The sequence below is a fragment of the Mus musculus genome, chromosome 7 (genome assembly GCF_000001635.26).
Source record: "Mus musculus strain C57BL/6J chromosome 7, GRCm38.p6 C57BL/6J".
In the NCBI taxonomy this organism is placed as follows: domain Eukaryota; kingdom Metazoa; phylum Chordata; class Mammalia; order Rodentia; family Muridae; genus Mus; species Mus musculus.
This window is the reverse complement of record NC_000073.6, coordinates 96,835,649-96,855,832: the sequence shown is the minus strand read 5'-3', so window position 1 is coordinate 96,855,832 and position 20,184 is coordinate 96,835,649. Positions and strand designations below refer to the sequence as shown.

General features: G+C 46.0%; 1 protein-coding gene across 28 annotated transcripts in view; it reads right to left on the bottom strand.

Annotated features, from left to right (window-relative positions):
- The window catches only part of Tenm4 (teneurin transmembrane protein 4), a 739,850-nt gene that overhangs the window by 55,261 nt on the left and 664,405 nt on the right, over positions 1-20,184 (bottom strand). For 24 of the 28 annotated variants that reach the window (XM_006507806.4, XM_030242547.1, XM_030242548.1 and 21 more), the window contains 6 exons: positions 18,438-18,557; positions 12,646-12,907; positions 9,869-10,136; positions 7,694-7,837; positions 3,251-3,500; positions 1,096-1,116 (listed from right to left, as the gene is read on the bottom strand). In XM_006507806.4, coding sequence (XP_006507869.1) covers positions 1,096-1,116; positions 3,251-3,500; positions 7,694-7,837; positions 9,869-10,136; positions 12,646-12,907; positions 18,438-18,557 — 1,065 coding nt within the window. The remainder of the gene's footprint in view (positions 1-1,095; positions 1,117-3,250; positions 3,501-7,693; positions 7,838-9,868; positions 10,137-12,645; positions 12,908-18,437; positions 18,558-20,184) is intronic. The other 4 variants (NM_001310762.1, XM_011241787.1, XM_011241789.1 and 1 more) reach the window with 1 other exon arrangement.

Below are 20,184 nucleotides of genomic sequence, written 5' to 3'. Positions count from 1 at the left end.
ATCATAATTAAAATAAATTGTAACATGCTAATTACAAAACCAATGTAATGGAGATTGTAGCAGTTATTATAACCACTGGCAACATGTCTCTCCATAGCAATTTTTGGAACTTCTCTCTGTGCCTGAAAAGGCTGAATAATTTGCAGAGGTCCTTTTGTTCCTTACAGTAATTTTTAATAACTTCAAGATAAAAATGAAAGTTTAAAGATGAAGCAATTATTTCAGGGCTATACCTCTGGGGAGCTTCGGTCCCCTCATCTGTAAACTGGAAATAATCGCAGATGTCTATCTCACAGGGTAGATGGGACATAAGATGGTATTCATGTGAGCTGTCTAACTCTCTGCTATGCAGCAACTACACACAGGAATTATTGCTTTAAATAACACATGTACACACTCATACCTACTTACATACATGAGTGAATTAAAAAATGACTACTGGTTCAGGCTGTGTTTGGCTCTCACTATCCCATAGAGCCTTCTTTAATAGGACCATCCCATGCACCACTGTGGTCTGAGTCTTATGCAGGCTGCTGAGAGTCTCCCCTGTGGCTCTGCCTGCTCATGCTCAGCTTTCAAATCCACATGCGGACACAGCTCTGTGTGAAGTCTGTTCTCTGCATGAAGCCGTTGTGATGTCCTGCCTGGAAGAGCCTCTTCAGGGATCCCTGGCCTTCTAAGGGCTCTGACTTTGAGATCTGGAACCTACCTGTTTTCATACTCTTCACCTGTGCAAGAAGATCTCGGCACTTCCCACCATGGCCAGAAACTCACTCAACAGTCTAGATGATGTGCTAGTCTAAGAATTAAGTAGGTGGTGCCACTCAAGTACTTCCCCCTATTACTCCAGCCTGTCACATCTATAGACTATAGGACAAGTGTCTCACTTTACCACAGGTATAAGAAATTCGAATCTTTGCCACCTACCCCACCACTAGGAGCTGGGTGTTCTAATTGCATCAATTATCTCCTATCAGCTTCTAACCACACAGGGTTCCTTTGTCATTGAGACATCTGAAGTTGACAGGTGTGGCTTACCATACAGCATGCAACAAGGTAGGGGAGAAGCAGGAAATTCTCCACTGGTTGGCTTACCTATGTCTGAAATCTTTATTTCTGACAGAAGACAGGAGAGCAGGGAATAGAAGAAAGAACGAGGTGTTAGCAGCAGGGTTAGAAGCATTATTAGCAGCTGAAAACTTGACAGCAATGGTACTGTACAACACTGTAATAAATACAGACTTAGCAGCCATGACACTGATACATTTTATATTGGGTACTCCTTGTCAGTGAGTTCACTTATAAGCAGCTACATATCACAGAGGAGGCCCGGCTCCACCTGCACCATACCGCTGACTCTGGGAAGAGGACAGGCCTGACACAGTGTGCTGCTTCAGCGGGGGCTCAGAAGAGATAGGAGTGGTTGATTCTCTTCTTTGCACAGACATGCACTCAGAGAGATATACAGGCTTGCTGTTTCGGGTCTCTGCATGCCTGCTTCTCCATGACAGTCTTCAAAACGTGCGGAGCTTACCAAGAGCCTACTCAAAATGTGGCATGGGACTGGAGAATGAGGGTAATTAGGGAGGGTATGGCACAGAGACAAAGCCCAGCAGGAAAAGACTGGAGGAAGATGTCAGGATGATAATACAGAGTTCTTCCCTAATTTTGTTTATTCCTCCCATCATCCCCTCTTGCCTGATCCTCAACAGTAGTGGGAAGAAGAGAGAGAAACTAGGATGTCTTATTTGGAGGATATGGAAATTCAGGGAGGCTCTGAATTTAAAGTTGGTTTAAAGTCACACAGCGTTTCTGCTACATTGAGCTGACCCTTGCTCCTTTGCTCCTTTGCCTCATTCTGTTCATCCGACTGAAGCAAGTACAGTCAAGGGGTTTTTCTTCCCTGACTGACCAGCGCCTGTGCATTCACCTCACAACAGAGAAAAGGGGTAAAGAATACTCTCCTGGAGTCAATCTCACCCCGCCTGATGTGCCACGTCCTAGGTGCCCACAGCATGGGCAGTTGACCCGTGTGGGGATGGGATGCTCATGGCTCTTAGGACAGTGGCGTCTGACAGCCAGTCAGCATGCTTTGCCTCCGTTTATGTGAAAGCAGCATAAGATGCTTCTCCAGCAGAGGATATCATTACAAGGTGGAACAGCTCTCATGCCCGGTGGGTGGCAGGGCTGTGTATCGGTCTTCTAGGTTTGGGTTCACCATTCTAGATGCTGGACTTTGAGCATCATGTACTTTAAATTCTCTGAGTTCATTTCCCCCTATTTGTCAAAGGTTGATAATAGGTAATGCCTTACAGAACCACCACACTGGTTAACAGTAGGAGCCCTACTGCCCTGCCATCCACTTTGGAGAATGCCCTTCTATTCCAAACCAGGATATGGGTGGATTTTTCCTTCTTTCTTCCTTCCTTCCTTCCTTCCTTCCTTCCTTCCTTCCTTCCTTCCTTCCTCCCTCCCTCCCTCCCTCCCTCCCTCCCTCCCTCTCTCTCTCTCTCTCTCTCTCTCTCTCTCTCTTTCTTTCTTTTCTTTTTTTTCTTTTTTGCTCCAGGATAGCTATAAAAAGATTTCCAAAATTTCTTCTGAAATTGAGAGTAGGTCTCCCCTGTCTCTGAATCGAAGTTTCCCTTTAACCATAGAGCCCACCTCATCAGAGGGCTTCGGTTGTAAAGAGATCTGGCTCAGGGGCATAGGGAAAAATGCAAACTCAAGAGCTGTCCCCCAGCTGAGAGTTGCTGTGCTCCATCATTCATGGTCAGGAGTGAGTCTCTCTCCCTGTGGCTCTGCTCCACCCAGAGAGCCCGCATCAGCCTTGGGCTTCACTTTATCTCAACCCTTGCCAGACAGAGGTAACTGCCCCTGAGGAATACTAAGGAACAGGGCCAAACTGGGTGACATTTACTTGCTGTGAATCCTTTGTCCTTACAAAAAGACCCTTGTAACTGATTCTATTGGTTAAATACAGAAAAAAGAAAAGGTTTGGTGACTCAGAGGGGACTCATTTTCAGCTGTCAGCAGCCTCCCACATCATCTGGACATGAAGGACAACTCTGTCTTCCTCACAGAGCACAGGAGGGGCAGCGCCTGATGGAACTGGGAAGTGAAAAGTCCCAGTGTCTGGCAGGTGCAGTTCTGTCCTGACCTACTTCTCTGGTCCCTATGGGTAGGGCTGTTGGGCCTCATGGTGGCAAGGGGCCATTACAAGGAACCACAGGGAAGAGATCCCCTTACATACCTCATCTCCAGGATGTTGGTGACATTTCCAGAGGGGAAGATTCTGCGGATGTAGTTGAAGTCTCCCACGTAGAGACTCCCATCAGAGCCGCAGGTGAGGGCCACGGGGGCCAGGAGCTTGTTGCCATCAGCAAGACCATTGCAGCTGGGGCAGGAGATACTTCTCCTGCGCCCATTGCCCATGATGCTGCCGATGACCGGTGGCTGCTGGGACACAAACTGGTTCTCTCCATTCCCTTTGTGCAGGATGCCTGGGACGAGGAGAGATGCGTGTAAGGAAGGGAACAGAGGCCGGGTCCTTTTTCCTTTGGCTGGCCAATGTTATCTTGATTTAGCAAAGTATATGCGGCTGTGGCCAGACACTTTGAGACTTGTCCTACCACAGTGAAACCCAGGGTTCCCTGAGAGCCTCCACTGTTTACTGACTGAATTCTCACTCTAGGCCTATGAGGTGGCACTGTTACCACTGTTGTGACAGATGGAATAGACCAGCAGTTTAGCCAAGGCCCCACAGACAGGAAGTAGGCAGACCCAAAATATATCTACCCTCTGCCACCCTCATGTATGTGTGTGGTGTCTGCATGCACACACTTGTGCCCATGGGTAGTACATGCGCATGTGTGTGCAGGTGTATACAGGTGCATACGGAGGCCAGAGGACAACTAATTTTTTGATGCAGGGCCTCTCATATCCTGGAACTTGCCAAGTAAGCTAGGTAGGCTTGTCATTGATCCCCAGGGATCGCTCTGTCTTCTCCTTCTCGGGGCTTGGATTGAAAGCTTATTTCACCATGCATAACATTTTAAAAGATATGTTTTATGTATAAGAATGTTCTGCTTGCATGTATGTATGTGTATCACATGTGTGCCTGCTGCCTGTAGAGGCCAGAAGAGGGCAGGGGATTGGATTCCCTGGAACTGGAATTATAGATGTCTATGAGCCATTGTGTGGGTACTGGGAATTGAACCCAGGTCTTCTACAAGAACATAGGCTCTTATTGGCTGGGCCTTCATTCCAGTGCCCACCTTTTTCTGGCATTTTTTTTTACTTAGGCTTGTGCTTTAAAGACCAACACTTTATTGCCTGAGCTCTCTCTTCAGCCCCAAGGTGTAGCTCTTGACCATGCAGCTAGTACATCTCCCTGGACTCGGTGTGAATCTGTGTGCGACACAAACTCTTAAATTTGTACATGCTTACTTGCCCTTCTTTCCACCAACACAATTTCAAGTGTAGAGTTCATGTCGTTTTCATTTCTATATCCCCAGTGCCTAGCATAGCATCTGACATACGGTAGATACCATTAAACGTTTACTGAAATAGAGGAGGGAAGCTCACAGTGTCTGCGCAGTAGCATGGACCCAGGTTTTTACCTGGTTTTATAGTTGACAGAATGATCCTATAGCCTGTAGAGATTTCAAGTGCCTTTACTACTCACACTGTTCTGGGTTCTCAGTTTCCCACTAACCAGATGAAGGGACTCATTTGAATGACCTCGGTGACTTGTCTCCACTCCTGACTACCCTTTTTCATCTGTGTATGTTGAACTGTCTCTCCTGCTATCCCTGTTTCTATGATACCCGAGTGGGACTGGGATCCTATAGGTCACAAGAATCTCCTTTCCGTGTGCCACGCTCTCTCTAGCTTTGCTCAAACCATGTCTTTTATTGAATGGGTTTAATCTAAATTTTACTTAGTCTAACCAGTTATTTTTCTAAATCCAAGTCTGTGCCTTTTAGGTTTTTCTGTAATCCTTCCTTGATATTTAAAACTGGCTTATACTTTCTTCTATTAATTTTAGAGTACTTTCACATTTGGATGTTGAAAACTATTTAAATTTATTTTGCACAGAGTGTGGAGTGGAGGTGTGGCATAGTTTTTTTTTAAATACACTGAAGCATATTCTCTAGTATTAGTTTCTGAAGCGTGTATCTCATGACACGTGATACTCTCTCTATAGAATAGGAAGTTTCTATATTTGCACAGTGTGTAAGGCAAGTCTTTCCCCATTATCCACAGATGGCCCATTCACCCTTTCCTCTTCTGTAGCTAACATAATTCCCAACACCTAACTGGGCACATGTATGCCTGGAGCAATCATGACCGTGGAGCAGCTTCATCTGTCACTGAGTTTTGGCCAGTGGCTCCTAAGTATGGATGCTGAGATCATTTGCTGGGCAGCATCCCCACACTAGAAGGGCCTGGCTCGTGGTCCTTTTCCTTCTCCTTGATGAAGTTCCTACATCCGCAAGGATGCGCAGGCTGGAGTTAAAGTAGTCACCTTGGACTGTGACGTTGGGGTAAAAGCCACCATGAACAAGGAGAACAGAGGGGTTGGCAAAATGGCTCAGAGGATAAGAGCACTGAATGCTCTTCTGAAGGTCCTGAGTTCAATTCCCAGCAACCACATGGTGGCTCACAACCACCCATAATGAGATCTGACGCCCTCTTCTGGTATGTCTGAAGACAGCTAGAGCGTTCTTAATTATAATAATAAACAAATTTAAAACAAACAAACAAACAAGGAGAACAGAGGAGCCCTACATTCTGAGCCTGCAGCCCAAGATAATCTGCCTCCCAGGGTTTGCAAATGAGTGAGAAACAAAATTTAGCTTGATCACAGTCTATTACTTCAGAATTTTGGATACTGAGAACCAAACCGACTTTCTTGTTTTCCCCATTTTCATATACACACAGTGTACTTTCATCTCATTCATCTTGTCCATTGCCTTCTCTTTCCCCTCTAGCCTTGATCTCCACTTTGTTCCTAAACAGATAGCTTTCTGCTTCTACATCACTTGAGGGGAAAATTAGATTCCTCATATTAGGAAAACAAGGCATTTGAATTGAGCTTATTTTACTTAATATTATCTTCTTTAGTCCTGTCCATTTCCCTGTAAATAATGTAATTTTGTTCTTTGTTATGGCTAAATAAGACTCCATTATATAAGACCCATTTTCTTTATCTATTCATCTCTTGATGGACTGCTAAGCTGGTTTCATAATGTAGCTATTGTGAGCAGTGTAGCAGTAAACATGATGGCTAGGCATCTCTGTGGTAGGGTGAGTAACATTCTTTGGGGCATCCTCTCATGTGGTTGTCTGAGGACCTTCCATACTGTTTTGCACTATAGGAACATTGAGTCACATTCCTGCCAATGGTGTATAATGGTTTTCTTTCCTGTACCATTTCTATTATTGTTTTCCTTTCTCCATTTCATTTATTTTTAAAGGCTTATCTTTATATTAACTCTGAGGAAAATAAACTGTATGTTGAACATACTGTCCTTATCCTCCACTTCCTGACTTGATCTTGATGATGCTGGCCATTCCGACTGGGGTAAGACAGACTTTGCTAGGTTTGGGTTTTCATGTCCTGCTGACAAAGAATGTTAAGCAATTCTTTCTCATGTTTGCTGACATTTGTGCTTCTCCTTCAAGACCATTCTGTTCACCTCTGACCCATGCTACTGGTCATGGGTCACTTCTGAACTTCCTGATCTGCCATGACTCTACCAGTTTCTCTATCAGTACCACACAGCTCTGGATTGTCATTTTCTAACTTTATCATGTGCTGAGTCCTTGTCTTTTGCTCCTGTTTTAGAGACTCATAGGAATGTACAAGTCTTTTGTTATACATTTTTTGATAAGGGTTTTCACCTCTATTTTAAACATGCTATGGGATTGACAAGCATCCTTCCAATTTTAGACTAGTCCGAAGAAAGGAACATTGTTACTATCTCTAATAAGCAACATTGTTACTATCCCTAATAAGCTACATTGTCACTATCCCTAGTAAGCTACATTGTTACTACCTCTAATAAGCAACATTGCTACTATCCCTAATAAGCATCATTGTTACTATCCCTGCCTAGGGAATACCAGGCAGAAGATAACAACATTGTCACTATGGCTCCTGCTCCAAGGCCAGACTGGGTTTCTTAACGTACAGATATGAGTGACACCCACTGTGGATGAAGCCTGATGTCATACTTCTCTTACTCCAGGTTCCAGCTGCTTATGCCTGAACTTTGGGAGTTTTTTCTTCCATCTCAGCCCAAATTACAGAGAATGGACCTCCTCTCCAGGAACTCTTCTTCAGAGCTGCACTGCCTTCACTCATGGCTGCTCTCTTAGAGTATCTCCTACTTGATACTAGAGCTAATCCTAGACCTTTTGGGATGCTGCATAGGGAGCCTCTCTCCATTGTTGCTTTGATGACAAAGAATGTAGTACTTCTATATGTCTCTCTGGTGTCTAGGCTTTCACCTGTCATTTTCTGACAACCCTCCAAATGATGGATCTCCTTGGAGCCCATATTTTCACTGTATGCTTCTCCCATTCCCCCCTTCCTTTCTTCCTTCTTTTCTTTTTTGTGTGAGGATAACAGGATAACAAAGGAGAGGCCACCTTAGCCTAGTTCAAGGAGCCCCGTGATTCCACTCACCACTCTGGATGTTCAGGGCATGGTGCTTATCCAGACTCCAGCCCCCCAGCTTGGAGGCATCAATTTCATAGCCCTGCAGCACCGCTGTCCTTTTCTCCCACAGGATCAGATCTGGGCAGGATTCATACTCATAACCCACGGAAACTACAGGGACATAAGAGCAAAGTGCACAGGTGAGCAAAGTGTCCTCTTTGAGCCTCAGCCCCACAGGCAAGGCCTATGCCTATCTATTATAGGACAAATACAAAGGATCATGCTTCTACTTGGGAACTAGAACCATGCGAAATACCAAATACCAACACAGTGATGCTGGGGCTTAAAAGCTTTTTTTTTTTTTTTTTTTTTTTTTTTTTTAAGAACGACTGCACATTATTAGGAAAAGTTAAATAGTTCAAAAAGACCCAAGTGAGTTGATTCTGGGGAGGAATCTTTTAAAATGCTCTGTATATGTTATGGTAATATCCACATGTATGTGAGTGCATATGTATGTGTGGGTGTGTGTATATATGCATTTTAAGGATCCAAACTCTATAGTATCCTATGAACTTTTCACTGAAGCCTTATTTGTGGCTGTAGACAATTGAGAGTGATACAGTGTTCAGTCAGGTGAGAATCTAGTCATGTCCAATCCAGAAATATTACTCTCCCCCGGACATCATGTTTACTAAGACCAGCTGATGTCATAGAGATGCTTAAAGAAAAACACTCAGTTGAGAAGTTGATTGTCTTCAGTCATCTATGATTTAAAAAATTATGAGTTTCCCTAAGCTTGGTCTCTGTGGAAGCTCAGGCTTAGGTGAGCATCAGCTGAGACAAGCAAGCTATCTCTTCCGAGTAACTCCTCAGAAAGGGCACTGTTTTCTAGATGGCAACATCTGACCATGTGGTTGAGACAAGATCTAATAACTGGCTAGCCTCTGAATGTTTCACAGATGCCTTAAAAGATTGCTAACCACCTAACAGAGGAGTAGGCTGGACAACGTGCCCAAGTTTCAGTGGCAGTCAGGAGCCTTACCTCTGGCAATGATGATCTCAGCAGAATGAGCCCTAGTGCTGGAATCTCACAGCACAGACCTTCTGAAACTGCAAAGTGGGCCCTAAATGTGCTCATGTCACTGAGAGGGGGGGGGGGGGGCTTAGGGCCTTGGCTATATTTTTGTAGATGACACGATAGAAGGGTTGTGAATGGTGAGAGATGGCATTTCTGTTCCCAGAGAGCCTTTGTGTCACAGGGTAGGGATGCAAATCCTAATGACGATGTGGATGGATCTAATTCTCTTCCATCTATCTGTGCATCCTTAGGGTGTCACTGTAGTTGGTACCTTAGCATCCTCCAAAGGATGTGGCTGTGGGATTCATTGTGGTGCTAATGTGTCTGACGCAGTAAGCTCAATCTACAGTATTTCATGGAGTAGGGGCTCAAGAGATCCTCACAGTTCCTTCCTGCCTCCCACAACTCCTTTCCCTTTCCTTCCCTTCTCTCTTCCCTTCCTAAGTGCAACTTGGCTTCTCAGTTCCTTTCCGTCTTGGCTAGGTGAAGACAACTGACTGGGACTATGATTTGAGATGAAGGAATTTGCAGGGCTATTGCTCCTCAGTCGTCTCACTAGGGATCATGACTACTGACTATCTCTCTCTGAAGCTTCTGGGACCCTGCTCTAATTTAGAAGTTGGAAGGACAATCATCTTGCACAAAGTTCTGACTTTAGCTCTTATAACTGAAAATATGGAGGTAGCCCAACCTTGGCCCCTTTATTTTAATTTTAGGTTTCAGCAGCATGGATGCAGGGTGGCCAGATAACATGTGTATAGTCTGCTTTCCTGGCACTCAGTGTATCTTAGCCCATCACACAGTGCCATAGTGCTTTCTGAGGACTGTTCTGGTTCCTAACCACTTTCCATGCTTGGGCTTTGCTTACTCAGGCCTTTCAATGTATCCTCTAGGCTATGGATAGCTACTGAGGTTTCACAGCCACATTAAGCCCTAGCAGGTTTTGACCTGAAAAGAGGAAAGAAGGAAGGAAGGAAGATGGAAGGAAGGAAGGAAGGAAGATGGAAGGAAGGAAGGAAGAAAAGAAGGAAGGAAGGAAGACACATTCATGAGGGATTCCTCGGTTCTGCTCTGTCTCGGCCACTGTGTGGAACCTGTGTCACAGGTGCTCAGGGGAGACTTACCAAAGGCTTCTGAGAGTCCAAACACCTTCTGGTTGTAGACATCTGTCTTGTCCCAGATGAAGTAATAGGACAGGTCAGGAGCTGCGGCAAACCACTTCCTGAAGAGCCGACCCTCGACTGCCACCATGAGGTGGACCTTCATGAGGTTGAAGGGGATGGTGGGGTGTGTGAGACTGATCCTCAGGACAGACTTATAGCCAGGAGTGCGGCTGCTCAGGTAGCTCAACCTCATCTTGCAGCCAGCGATGACGATTTCCTCTTGCAGGGCCTACAGCGCAGACAGATCATAGTAGGGATGTCACTGTGGGTCCTGGGGGAAGTGACATCCAAGGCCTGTGGCCTTTGGGTGTTCAGGAGGCACAGGAAGAAGCAGAAGGGAAGGCAGTGAAGAGGAGGAGGAAGAATAGCAGGAAGATGGTAGGGAGAGGAGCGGGAAGAGAATGGGAGAGGCAGAAGGAGGACTAGCCCTGGTCTCCAGGGCCAGTTCCTACATGGTGTACCTGCACTAACAAACTCACCTGTGTGAGCCTTGGACCTCTCTCCAGTGCAACATAAATGAAGATATTTTAACATGGGCCTGAGAGGACACATAAGGATACTCAACAATGTATAGCTTTGATTCATTAGCTGTGTCAGTCAGGAAAACTCAAGGAGTCTGGGAATCTGTACTTCCTCACTGGATCAATACCAGTAAGGCCATATATGCAAAGTGCCTAGCCATCATTAGGCAGGACAGGGTATGGCTGGTACCCGGGGAGCTGAGAGCAGGGCTGCCATGAAGAAAGACTAATGTAGGCAGCAATCAGAGCCTGATAGATGATGGTTTCTATCTAGAGCTTTCTTAAAGTAAGATGGAGTTTAAATGTATCCTTTCCAGGACAGTCAACAGAGACCACACTAGGCTGAACAAATACATCATCAGGCCGTGCTTGAGAACCTGACAAAGTCCTGTTCCAATGTCCCAGTTTGTCCCCAGAGAGGAATTTTCAGTGCACAGTGGCTCCCAACCCCAGTGCCTTCCAGATGAGCAGAGAAGACTGAAGAAGGGACCAGTCATTGCAGTCCAGATGATCACCATAAGGCAAACACAGGGGACTGCCATCAGCTCGATGCTCCAGGCTCTTGCTCAAGAAGAGAACATTAAGTCAATTGAGCCTAACATGTCCATTCAAGGGATGTGGCTATTTTTACCCTCTGTTTACAGGGGAGCTGAGCCCTTCTCATTCTGTTTATTCTATAGAAGGGTGTAGATGTTTTGTCTGTGAAGCTTTTTCAAACACAGGAAATGCTATAGATTGGGCTTAATCTAGGGCCGCCTTCCCAGGCCACAGTTTATAGTTCCAGGCAAAGAAGGCTACACCCCCGGGTGAGCCATCGGCAGCGCTTGAGTGCTAGCCTGATGCTCTCATAAACATTTCCCTTTGCTAATGCACCCATCTCAATCTCCACATCCCAGCACTTGCAAACATCAACGACAATGGGACCAGGGAGACAAAGAGTTTGTTTTTTTAGGTGTTTGGTGGGACTAACAGTAAGCAAGGTTTGTGCCCCCACTGGGGCACCCAGCTCAGAGAGCAATGTAAAGAGAGTCTGACCTTGAACCTCATTTGTTGCCCAGTCCCTGCTCCTGGGAAAGGATGTCTAGCTGGAGCCGAGCCAGGGTTGACTAACAAATTACTTCTCTCCAGCAAGCTCTGTCTCTACTGACAAGCATTTCATACAAAAGGTCAGCCTGGCCACTGAGACAGGAGACAGGCGTTGAATCTCTGAGAAGGAGTGAGCTTTCTGTACAGTGAGAATTCAGAAATGGTTATGTTTTTTTATTGGGGACTGACACTGGAAACTACTCAACAGGGGATGTCCAGGGAGATGTGTTTGCTCATCTAGGCGTGAAACACACACACACACACACACACACATGTAAATGTAAATGTATAAATGCTCTGGTCTACCCGCACCAGGGCAATCCATTAACATGCACATTGCTGAGGTCTCACTAGGCAGGCAGGTGACCTGGTGACCTGGGCTTCTCTGGGCTTCTGTGCTGCTGTTTCCCCCTCTTCCTCTGGCCTTCTTTTCTGCCTACAGACATCAGACTGGGGATGATGGAGGAGATCCAACTCAGAACGGCTTTGTTAGGCAAAGAATCTATCTTAATTTTCATCAGATTAAAATACATTTTTTCTCGATTACTTCCCTTTAATGATAATGAAGTAAACCATTTGCGTGTGTAGATTTGATCCAAAGCAATCCTTAATTGGCATGAAGGCAGCATGTGTTAAATAATCTTAGCAATAATAATAGCTAAAATTTATCGAGCACTTAGTAGGTATCAGACATCGTGCTAAGTACCTCATGTTACATTTTTCTTATTTACTCTTTATTAAAATGCTTAATACTTGGGGTCCCATGGCTTATTCCTATTCATAGAAACTATTATTATAAGTACTTAGAGCAGAAATACCAAGAGAGGTGAGATTCTGAAAGCTGAAGAACAAAGAAGAATGAACAGGGAGACAGGGTAGGAAGAGCCAAGGAGTTTATTGCAAGCCCCAGTGTGCCAGGCAGACTGGAGGCATGCACCAGTCTTTAGCATGAAAGATAGTCTTTATATTCTGATGCCATGCCCATGGTGCGATTTGGTAAAGTGGGCTTTGGGGGGAGGGTCTTACCCAGGCCCGTACAGGCACTTTCACTTTTGCCATTATCTGTGAGATTATCTTCTGCCCCCAAATAAAAGAAAAGAATAGCCTGATGTCGTCAAGGAGCCTGGGTACCTGGATTTCTGGGACAATGGGGCCTTTCTCAGCACAGGAGCTGGCGAAGGATGTCAGTGGGGATGGAGAGACCACAGGGTTGGGACGGGCAAAGTTGCTCAGGTCACAGCTGGGGATCTCATTCTCCTCGTGTCTCATGACGATGGTTTCCATGACAAAGAAGCGATCCCAGGGTAGCCAGAGGGTATGCTCCTGTGTGATGAAGGGTGCCCTTTCGAATCTCAAGATGATGGAGATGCCGCCATTTGTGACCAGGTCAAAGCTGTGGGTGGGGGACAGTAACGGCAGAAATAAGATGAAGAGAACCGAGATCCTGAAAGTCACAGGAAAGGGCTGAGAACTTGGTGAGTGCTACTCTGACACCCAGAGACCGGATTGCAGTCACAAACAGTGACAATGACCCTGGAAACCTTTAGCTGTTGCTACAAGATGATTGGCCAGAGAGAGTTTACAGATGCCAAATTAGCCACTGCAGCAGGAGCTGTTTAGCAGAACCCAGGGCAGCTGGTGAACCTCTGCTGTGGAGCGCCTGGTGCTGTTACTGTGTCAGCCAGAGCCCACAAAGAGCCAGCAGAATGAGATTGAATAAGTGTTCCCTGGGCATTATTGAGCCCTGCATTGAATCCTTATTGCCATGAACTATAGTGTGGCCATGAGTAAATCAGTCAGCCTCCTCTCCTCTCCCTCCCCCTCCTCCCTCCCCCTCTCCCCTCTCCCCCTCCCCCTCTCGCCCCTCCCCCTCTCCGTCTTCCCCTCCCCCTCTCCCTCTCCCCCTCCCCCTCTCTCCCCTTCCCCTCCCCCCTCTCTCTGTATGTGTATGTGCATGTGCATGCACACATACACATGCATCTCTCTGTGTATGTGTATGTATGGGGACCATAGTTTGATATAGGTATAGGTGTCTTCTTCAGTTGCTTCTGTATGTTATATTTGACATAGCTTTCTCCTCCATCCCCACTCTGTTTATTTTTGGTTTTTATTTTTGAGATAGGGTCTGTCTATGGTCCTGGCTGTTCTGGAGCTCACTATGTAGACTAGGCCAACCTTAAACTCAGAGATTTGCCTGCTTCTGCCTCCCAAGTGCTGGGATTAAAGGCATGCACTACCAGGTCCAGGCACTGAGACAAGACTCTTATTGAACCAGGAGCTTGTAGTTTTGTCTGGACTAGCTGCTCAGTAAGCCCCTGGGATCCATATGTCTCTCCCTCCCAGCTTTTATGTGGGTGGTGGAGATCCAAATTCAGGTTCTCATGCTTATACAGAAGTACTTTCTCCATTGGGTCGTCTGTCCATCTCTCAAAGGGGTTGTTCTGAAGTCCTAAGCAGCTAAGCAGTTTGAGATTGTGTAATTAGAACCACAGTATCTTGTAAGTGCAAGGAGAAATGCAAACCCAAGTGTCCAGCTGAAATGAGATTATTGCTACAAAGCATCCAGAGACAGTAGCCCAGATTCGGTTCATGGCTCTTTAAGGGTGTTCTGAGCAGTAATGCATGCTCCTGATTCTTGTTCTGGCTTTGTGTTCTCCAGGCCCTTTGCTGCCCCAGACAGCTCTACCCTGGGCCTCTTGTTTCAGGTTTGTGTGAGAGCATGTAGATAAAAATCCTCCTTGCTTTACCCCTAAGTACCTTACTCCCAGATAGGACTCCCCCAGAAACATACTAGCAGTTGTTGGGAATCTAGCACCTCAGTCCCTACCACATGCAGATAAACCTTACCTGGCATTGCCTTTATAAACCATGATGTGAGCCTTTCAGTTTTGAAAGTCAAGGAATGTGAGTTCCCATTTGCATACCTTAATGTTTCTGCCAGTTGCCAGCCCTCTAGGGAGGCCAGCCTCTGTTCTATAGCCACATGATCAGAGGCTAGGAGAGCTCAGGTTATGGGTACAGGGGCTGGAAATCAAGGTGTGGCACATATCCTGCAGGATAGGTCTGCTTAGCCAAGACCAGTGTTTGGCTGTCACTTCAAGCCCTGTGTTTGGTGTACGGGAATCCAGCCTAGAGTTTGCTTTTTTTTTTTTTTTCTAAAAAGAAAATCTGAAGCCATGTAGTAGCTGAGCCCCCAGAAATGAACTTAGTGGTCATGTTCCCATGTCTCTCCCAATGTGAAGGGCTGGTCCCTGCTACCGAACTACCAGCAAGGGGCTGTTCATTTCACACTTGCACAGATCGAGTCCCCAAGAGCTTGCTGTAGCCACAGGAGGGCAGGTCCATCTTTGAGTAATTCTGGCCATTAAGACTTTAGTTTTTGGAACACATCTGGGCTTCTCTCCTTCTTGTTCTTGTATTGAGCTTTTTTTTTTTATCTGCTATGGTGACCGGAGACCGGTAGCTTTGTCTGCCAGCTCTCTTCCACTGTAATACCTCCTTGGACAAAGTCTTCTTAGGTGGTACATTTAGCTTTGTGGGTTTATTTTTTGAGACAGAGCCTCTCTGTGTAGACCAGGCTACTCTTCAACTAATAATTCTTCTGCTCCAGCCTCGAAAGATATGAGATTTTTGGTGTGTGCTATCATGCCCAGCTAGGTAGGGCATGCTTGCTGAGCCTGCCACGACAAAGCCTTGCTCAAGCAGGATTCTTGTTTCCTCTTAGGGGTCTGTTGTGTCACAGAGACTCCTGACAGATTATGCTGCAGTGCACTATAATTGTTACAGTGCCTAGGACACCCATTTTCTTGACTTTCTAGGGACACTTAGCTTACAGAATGAATACATGAGACACTACCATTTCTTCTTAAATGGCTGCTAAATTCGCAAGTCCCTTCTTGCCTTAGCTACCGACTCAGATCAACCCAGTGATTATCTCTGTCGCTGGTTTGTGAGACCCCTCAACACAGGATCTCACGTTTACCTTGACACACACAACTTTGGTTAGCGTTGGCTGCCCAGTTCACTCTTCCCTTCCTTAGAGGTTGCAAGGATCTTGTATTCAACCATCCTGTCCCAGAGGCAAATTCTGCTCATGGTAGATGACCCTGATTATGGTTTCTCAAACCCCAAAGACAGACTCTTCTTTCTGCGGGAGTTTTCCACATACTTAACTGCACATTGCCCTTTTTATGTTAATGTTTAGAAGTTAGATGGCACCATCCTTCAGAAAGGGATGATGGAGAAACACCAAGGGTGGGCATTTATTGTAGTCTAAGAGTTCAGGGTATGTTCTCTAAGAGAACACCCACCGTCTAGAGGAAACACTTACGGGGTGGTATTCCTGTCACATAACGAATGAGTGTCTGTATTAATTTGGTTTTTTAACAGCCAAACACAAGTTTGGCTGGACTCAAAAGCTTGGTTCAAGAGAGGCAGCCTATAGGGAGGGAGAGATGACAAACAAGAAAAGACGTTTCTTCAAGGCTATGAGCAGGCCAGAGCAGCTGGCCATGCCAGGGGCTGAGTGCAACAGGCCAAGGCCAGGCCTACTCATCTCGTTGGGAAACCCTAATGTAGATGTGAACATGGACTTGACCCCAGAGGGAAGGCCTGGTTCTCAAATGGAGCCTATCTCTTGTTGGTCAAACACCACTCTCACATTACAGGTGAGTTATACCACCTTTCCAAGCTTCAGTTTCTCCGTCTATAAAATTAGGCTGAGCATCATAACCATTTGGCAAGGTTACTAATTAGTTGGAGTGATGGATGGGCAAGCCCAGGATGCCACTTGTTCCCTGGGCATCTCGCTCAGCACGACCCCACACTTCAAGTCAGTGAGCCTGAACCGCTTCTCTTGTCTCTAGGTCTCTTGGTTTTTCTTCATGACTTGCATTTTCCATCTTTTTGAGTATTTTCTTTGTTACTGCTTTCTGTGTATGAGTTACTGTTAACATTTGACATCAAGTGGTGTGTGTGTGTGTGAAGTTGTGGGTAGGGAACTGGTGAGAGTGTCCTGGTGCTGCCTAGAAACCGCAGATTGTACTGGTGAGTCAGATGTAGCCTAGGCCTCCAGCACACATGCACTCATTCTCACCTGCTGACTATCTTTAGCCTTGTGGCCTCTCCTATAAACCAGGCTTAAGCGAAACTGAGCCAAGGAAGGAGGAGTGGAGTGGGCCAGATGCTCCCTGTTCATGTACAACAGAGGGAGTTTCACACACTATGGGAACAAGTGATAACGTTCCCATACATTATGTCTGTGTTGGAAAGAACATTTTAGGCCCATGGTGCATGGGCGAGGACTTATTTGAAATGCAAGCTCTAAGCAGCACCTTTTCTATGTCACAGTGTGGGAGGCTGATGCAGGAAGCCTCCCTCCTGGTGCTCAGTGCCCTCAAGAAACAGTAGATAGGGCCAGCATAGCACAAATGGGGAAATCGTAGCCCAGAGATGTCAAAGAATAGGTGATTCCTAAGGTCACAACATGTAGGATTACTGTGGTGTAGTTCATGGTCCTAGTCTGAGCAAGCCCAGAGGGGCCTACTGACTGATGGTTTGCTCTTTTATGTGGAAAGTTTTGTGGCAAAAAGAACAATCTCCAAAAGCTCCTGTTTGGATGACTGTTCCCCTGTGGGCGATAACGTACTAAGAATACCCATGGCCTAGGGTTCCCACGGCTGCCATTTCTGTACAATCCATACCCGAAGACAGACACAATCAAGAAAGGAAGCTCCTTCATGCATGGGTGGGTGTTTGCTAAGGGGCCTCTGGCAGAAACCGTTCAGGGCAGGGAACAGTGGCCTGGCCTGGCCAGTCTACTCCCTGGAGACTGGCACAGACCCCTTTTAGCTGTGCCCTTCCCAGGGCCGTGGAGGAGGGGAGACTCCGTACACCAAGCTTGCCAAGCTGTCTAAGAGGCACACATGTCTCCAAACAGATGAGTCCTGCTTCATTATCACCTCGGCTGGGACATGCTCACATCTGATATTGGATTAAAGAGGTGCTAAAATCAATCAGGCTGGAGCATAATTTCTAACACTGAGTGAGGAATCAACCTTATGGGCCCACGCTCAGCCAGATGGACTGACATCACCTGATTTCATTAAAAATAGAGGACGTCTCACCACCGACAGCCTAAATATTCCTCTTGCCTTCTTTTGCTCTGAAATATTTGTGTTACTCTGTCCTCGTTATTCAACAACTTGTAATAATTAGTATTTTTTTATACCCACTATTTATTTACTTACTGCGTGTCACACTAGGAAGTGAATTCTTGTGTGGCAGGAAACAATGGTTTATTAGACAGGAACTATAGCTAGGTGCTTCCTTAGCCACTGTACTGTCCTATCCATTCCTAGTGTATGAGGTAGATGGTATTAGAATCATGCTTCAGATGAAGAGGCAATATTTGTCCAAGCATACTTTAGTCACACGGTGGGGGTAGGTCTAGGGCCATTCCTTAAAGGAAACCTTAGCTTTACTACATGCTGTTGATGGTTCTCAGGGAAAGTAAAAGGATAGAATTCTGCTATCGCCTAAATGGCTTCTATGGGAGCCACTTCTAAGCAACTGAAAGGTAGAAACCGAATGGTTAGATTCCAAGGAGCCATCTTATCCATTATAAAGTAGATTCACGAGAGTATTTCCACGAGTCACTGGGCAGCATAATATGGATAAGGAACCCTCTGTTTATGTGAAATCCTCATGAGAAGAAGGTGTCACATCTACAGTCAAAGGGACAGAGGCCGGAGGCAGGTGCAGGTCAGGAGACAGTAGGTGGCTGAGCGGGGTGTTAAAATATAGGCTGTCTGGGTCCAGGTCTGACCCTCTGTCCACATAATCGATCCAGGGCAGCTATGCTGCAAGACTACAGCTCCTAACTCTCAGGCCTAATTCTCCCTGGCCCACAAAGGGTCTCCTACCTGCCATCTTGCCTGCTGATTGTGTATCCAAAGAGAGGGTTATTGATGAAACTGATGTTCACGCCAACCAATGGGGTCCCATCTGACGTCATCACTTGTCCACGGATGACACAAGCATGCCTGTGGGAAGAGAAGAGAGAAGACCATGAGATACTTTTCACAGTCTGCAGGGAAGCCCCAGAAGTCATAGCCAGAAGACTGGTCATCTAGACATGACTAACATCCAGGAGCCCCACGTGTTCACTTCATACAAACAATAATCTCTTTTTTAAAAAAAAAATCACGTCTCGAGGTATCAATGTGTCCTTGAGAGAATCACTCTGGGGGAACGTTTTCAAGTTTTTCACTAGGGCTGTCATCTACTGTGAGGGGAGAAGGCTGACTCCAGGGAACAACAGGGTATAGTCAAGCATGCGACAACAGAGTCAGGTGGCCTGGGTTCAAATCCCAGTTCTGCTACTTGCTAGAGCTCTGAGCTTGTGCAGGTATGTGACAGTTCTTTGCACCTCTTTTTTTGCTGTTATTGGTTTTGTTTTCTTTTTTTTTTTTTTTCATCTTGGTACAATGTAACAGTGGTATGGTAAGGTACAATGTAACAATGGTATGGTAAGTAACAATAGCCATGGTTTTATTACTGGAAGTGAGAACACAGGAGAACAGGATGGAGGCTATACTTGCTTTTACCTGGCATTGGGAAGAGAAGGATAGATGATAGCACCCCCTTGGGAGTATCTGCTTGGGGACTTGTTCCCACTCCCAGCTCCCTCCCCTTTGTCCCTTGTATTCTAGACCACAAACCATACGTTTTTCCTGCATTTTCCAGGAGAATGTGTGGTGCCCGTGCGTGTGTAATGTTCTCCCATCTGCCTAAAATGTCATCTCTACACACACTCCAACAGTCTTGTCCTTCAGCGCCCACTTCAGAGGACTTCTGTGAAGTTCCTGCTCAGAACTCTCATCTCGCTCCCTCGAAACCGCACACCAAGGCCTTGGTATCCTGCTAAGCTGCACCTCCCTCTCCTCTCCACCCAGACATCAGGCAGTGTGAGGGCGTGGCAAGGCTTTCTCTGTAGTGCAGAGCCTGGACCGTGCCTAGTGAGTACTTAGTCACAGGGGCAAAATAGAGGACTGAGCAAATAAACAGGGCAATTAGCAATCATCTAGAGGGGTGGTTTTCACATGTTTCAGAAGTAGAATAATTTGGTAGATGACATTTCCTAAGGACCTCAAAATAGGAAACAAACCAAAAGAAGACCCGCCCTAGATGTAATGGTGACAGAATTCCTCCCCAACTCTGGTGGTTCCAAAGGCAATTTGATCAGCCTCTGAAGGAACCATCCAGAAAGTTGTCAGGATCCTTTCCGTTTTTGTAACGAGGAGATTGGGAGGTACTAATATTTTCACAAGGCTACCAGGAAGGTGGTTGCAGGAGTCTGGAGTGCGGACCTTCCATTTCTAGGCTAGATGCTAGATCTGTTGGTGTGTCTGAAGGAGCAATGAATGGGAGTGAAGATGCCGGTTCAGGTGAGTGCTCTGCGAGATCAGGATACTGTGGAAACAGCCATTGATGACCCGTCTCAGGCAAAAATGAAGGAGCTCACCTTCTCTTCATTTTCCCGGTTCAGGCCCACCCTTCTTTCTGGCCTATGAAAGAGCTACTAATAAGGCCTGTGGGCACTAATGAAAAAAATCCTCAAGTTCTAGCCCATCTTTATTAGACACCCAGATCCTTACTTCCCTCAAGTGA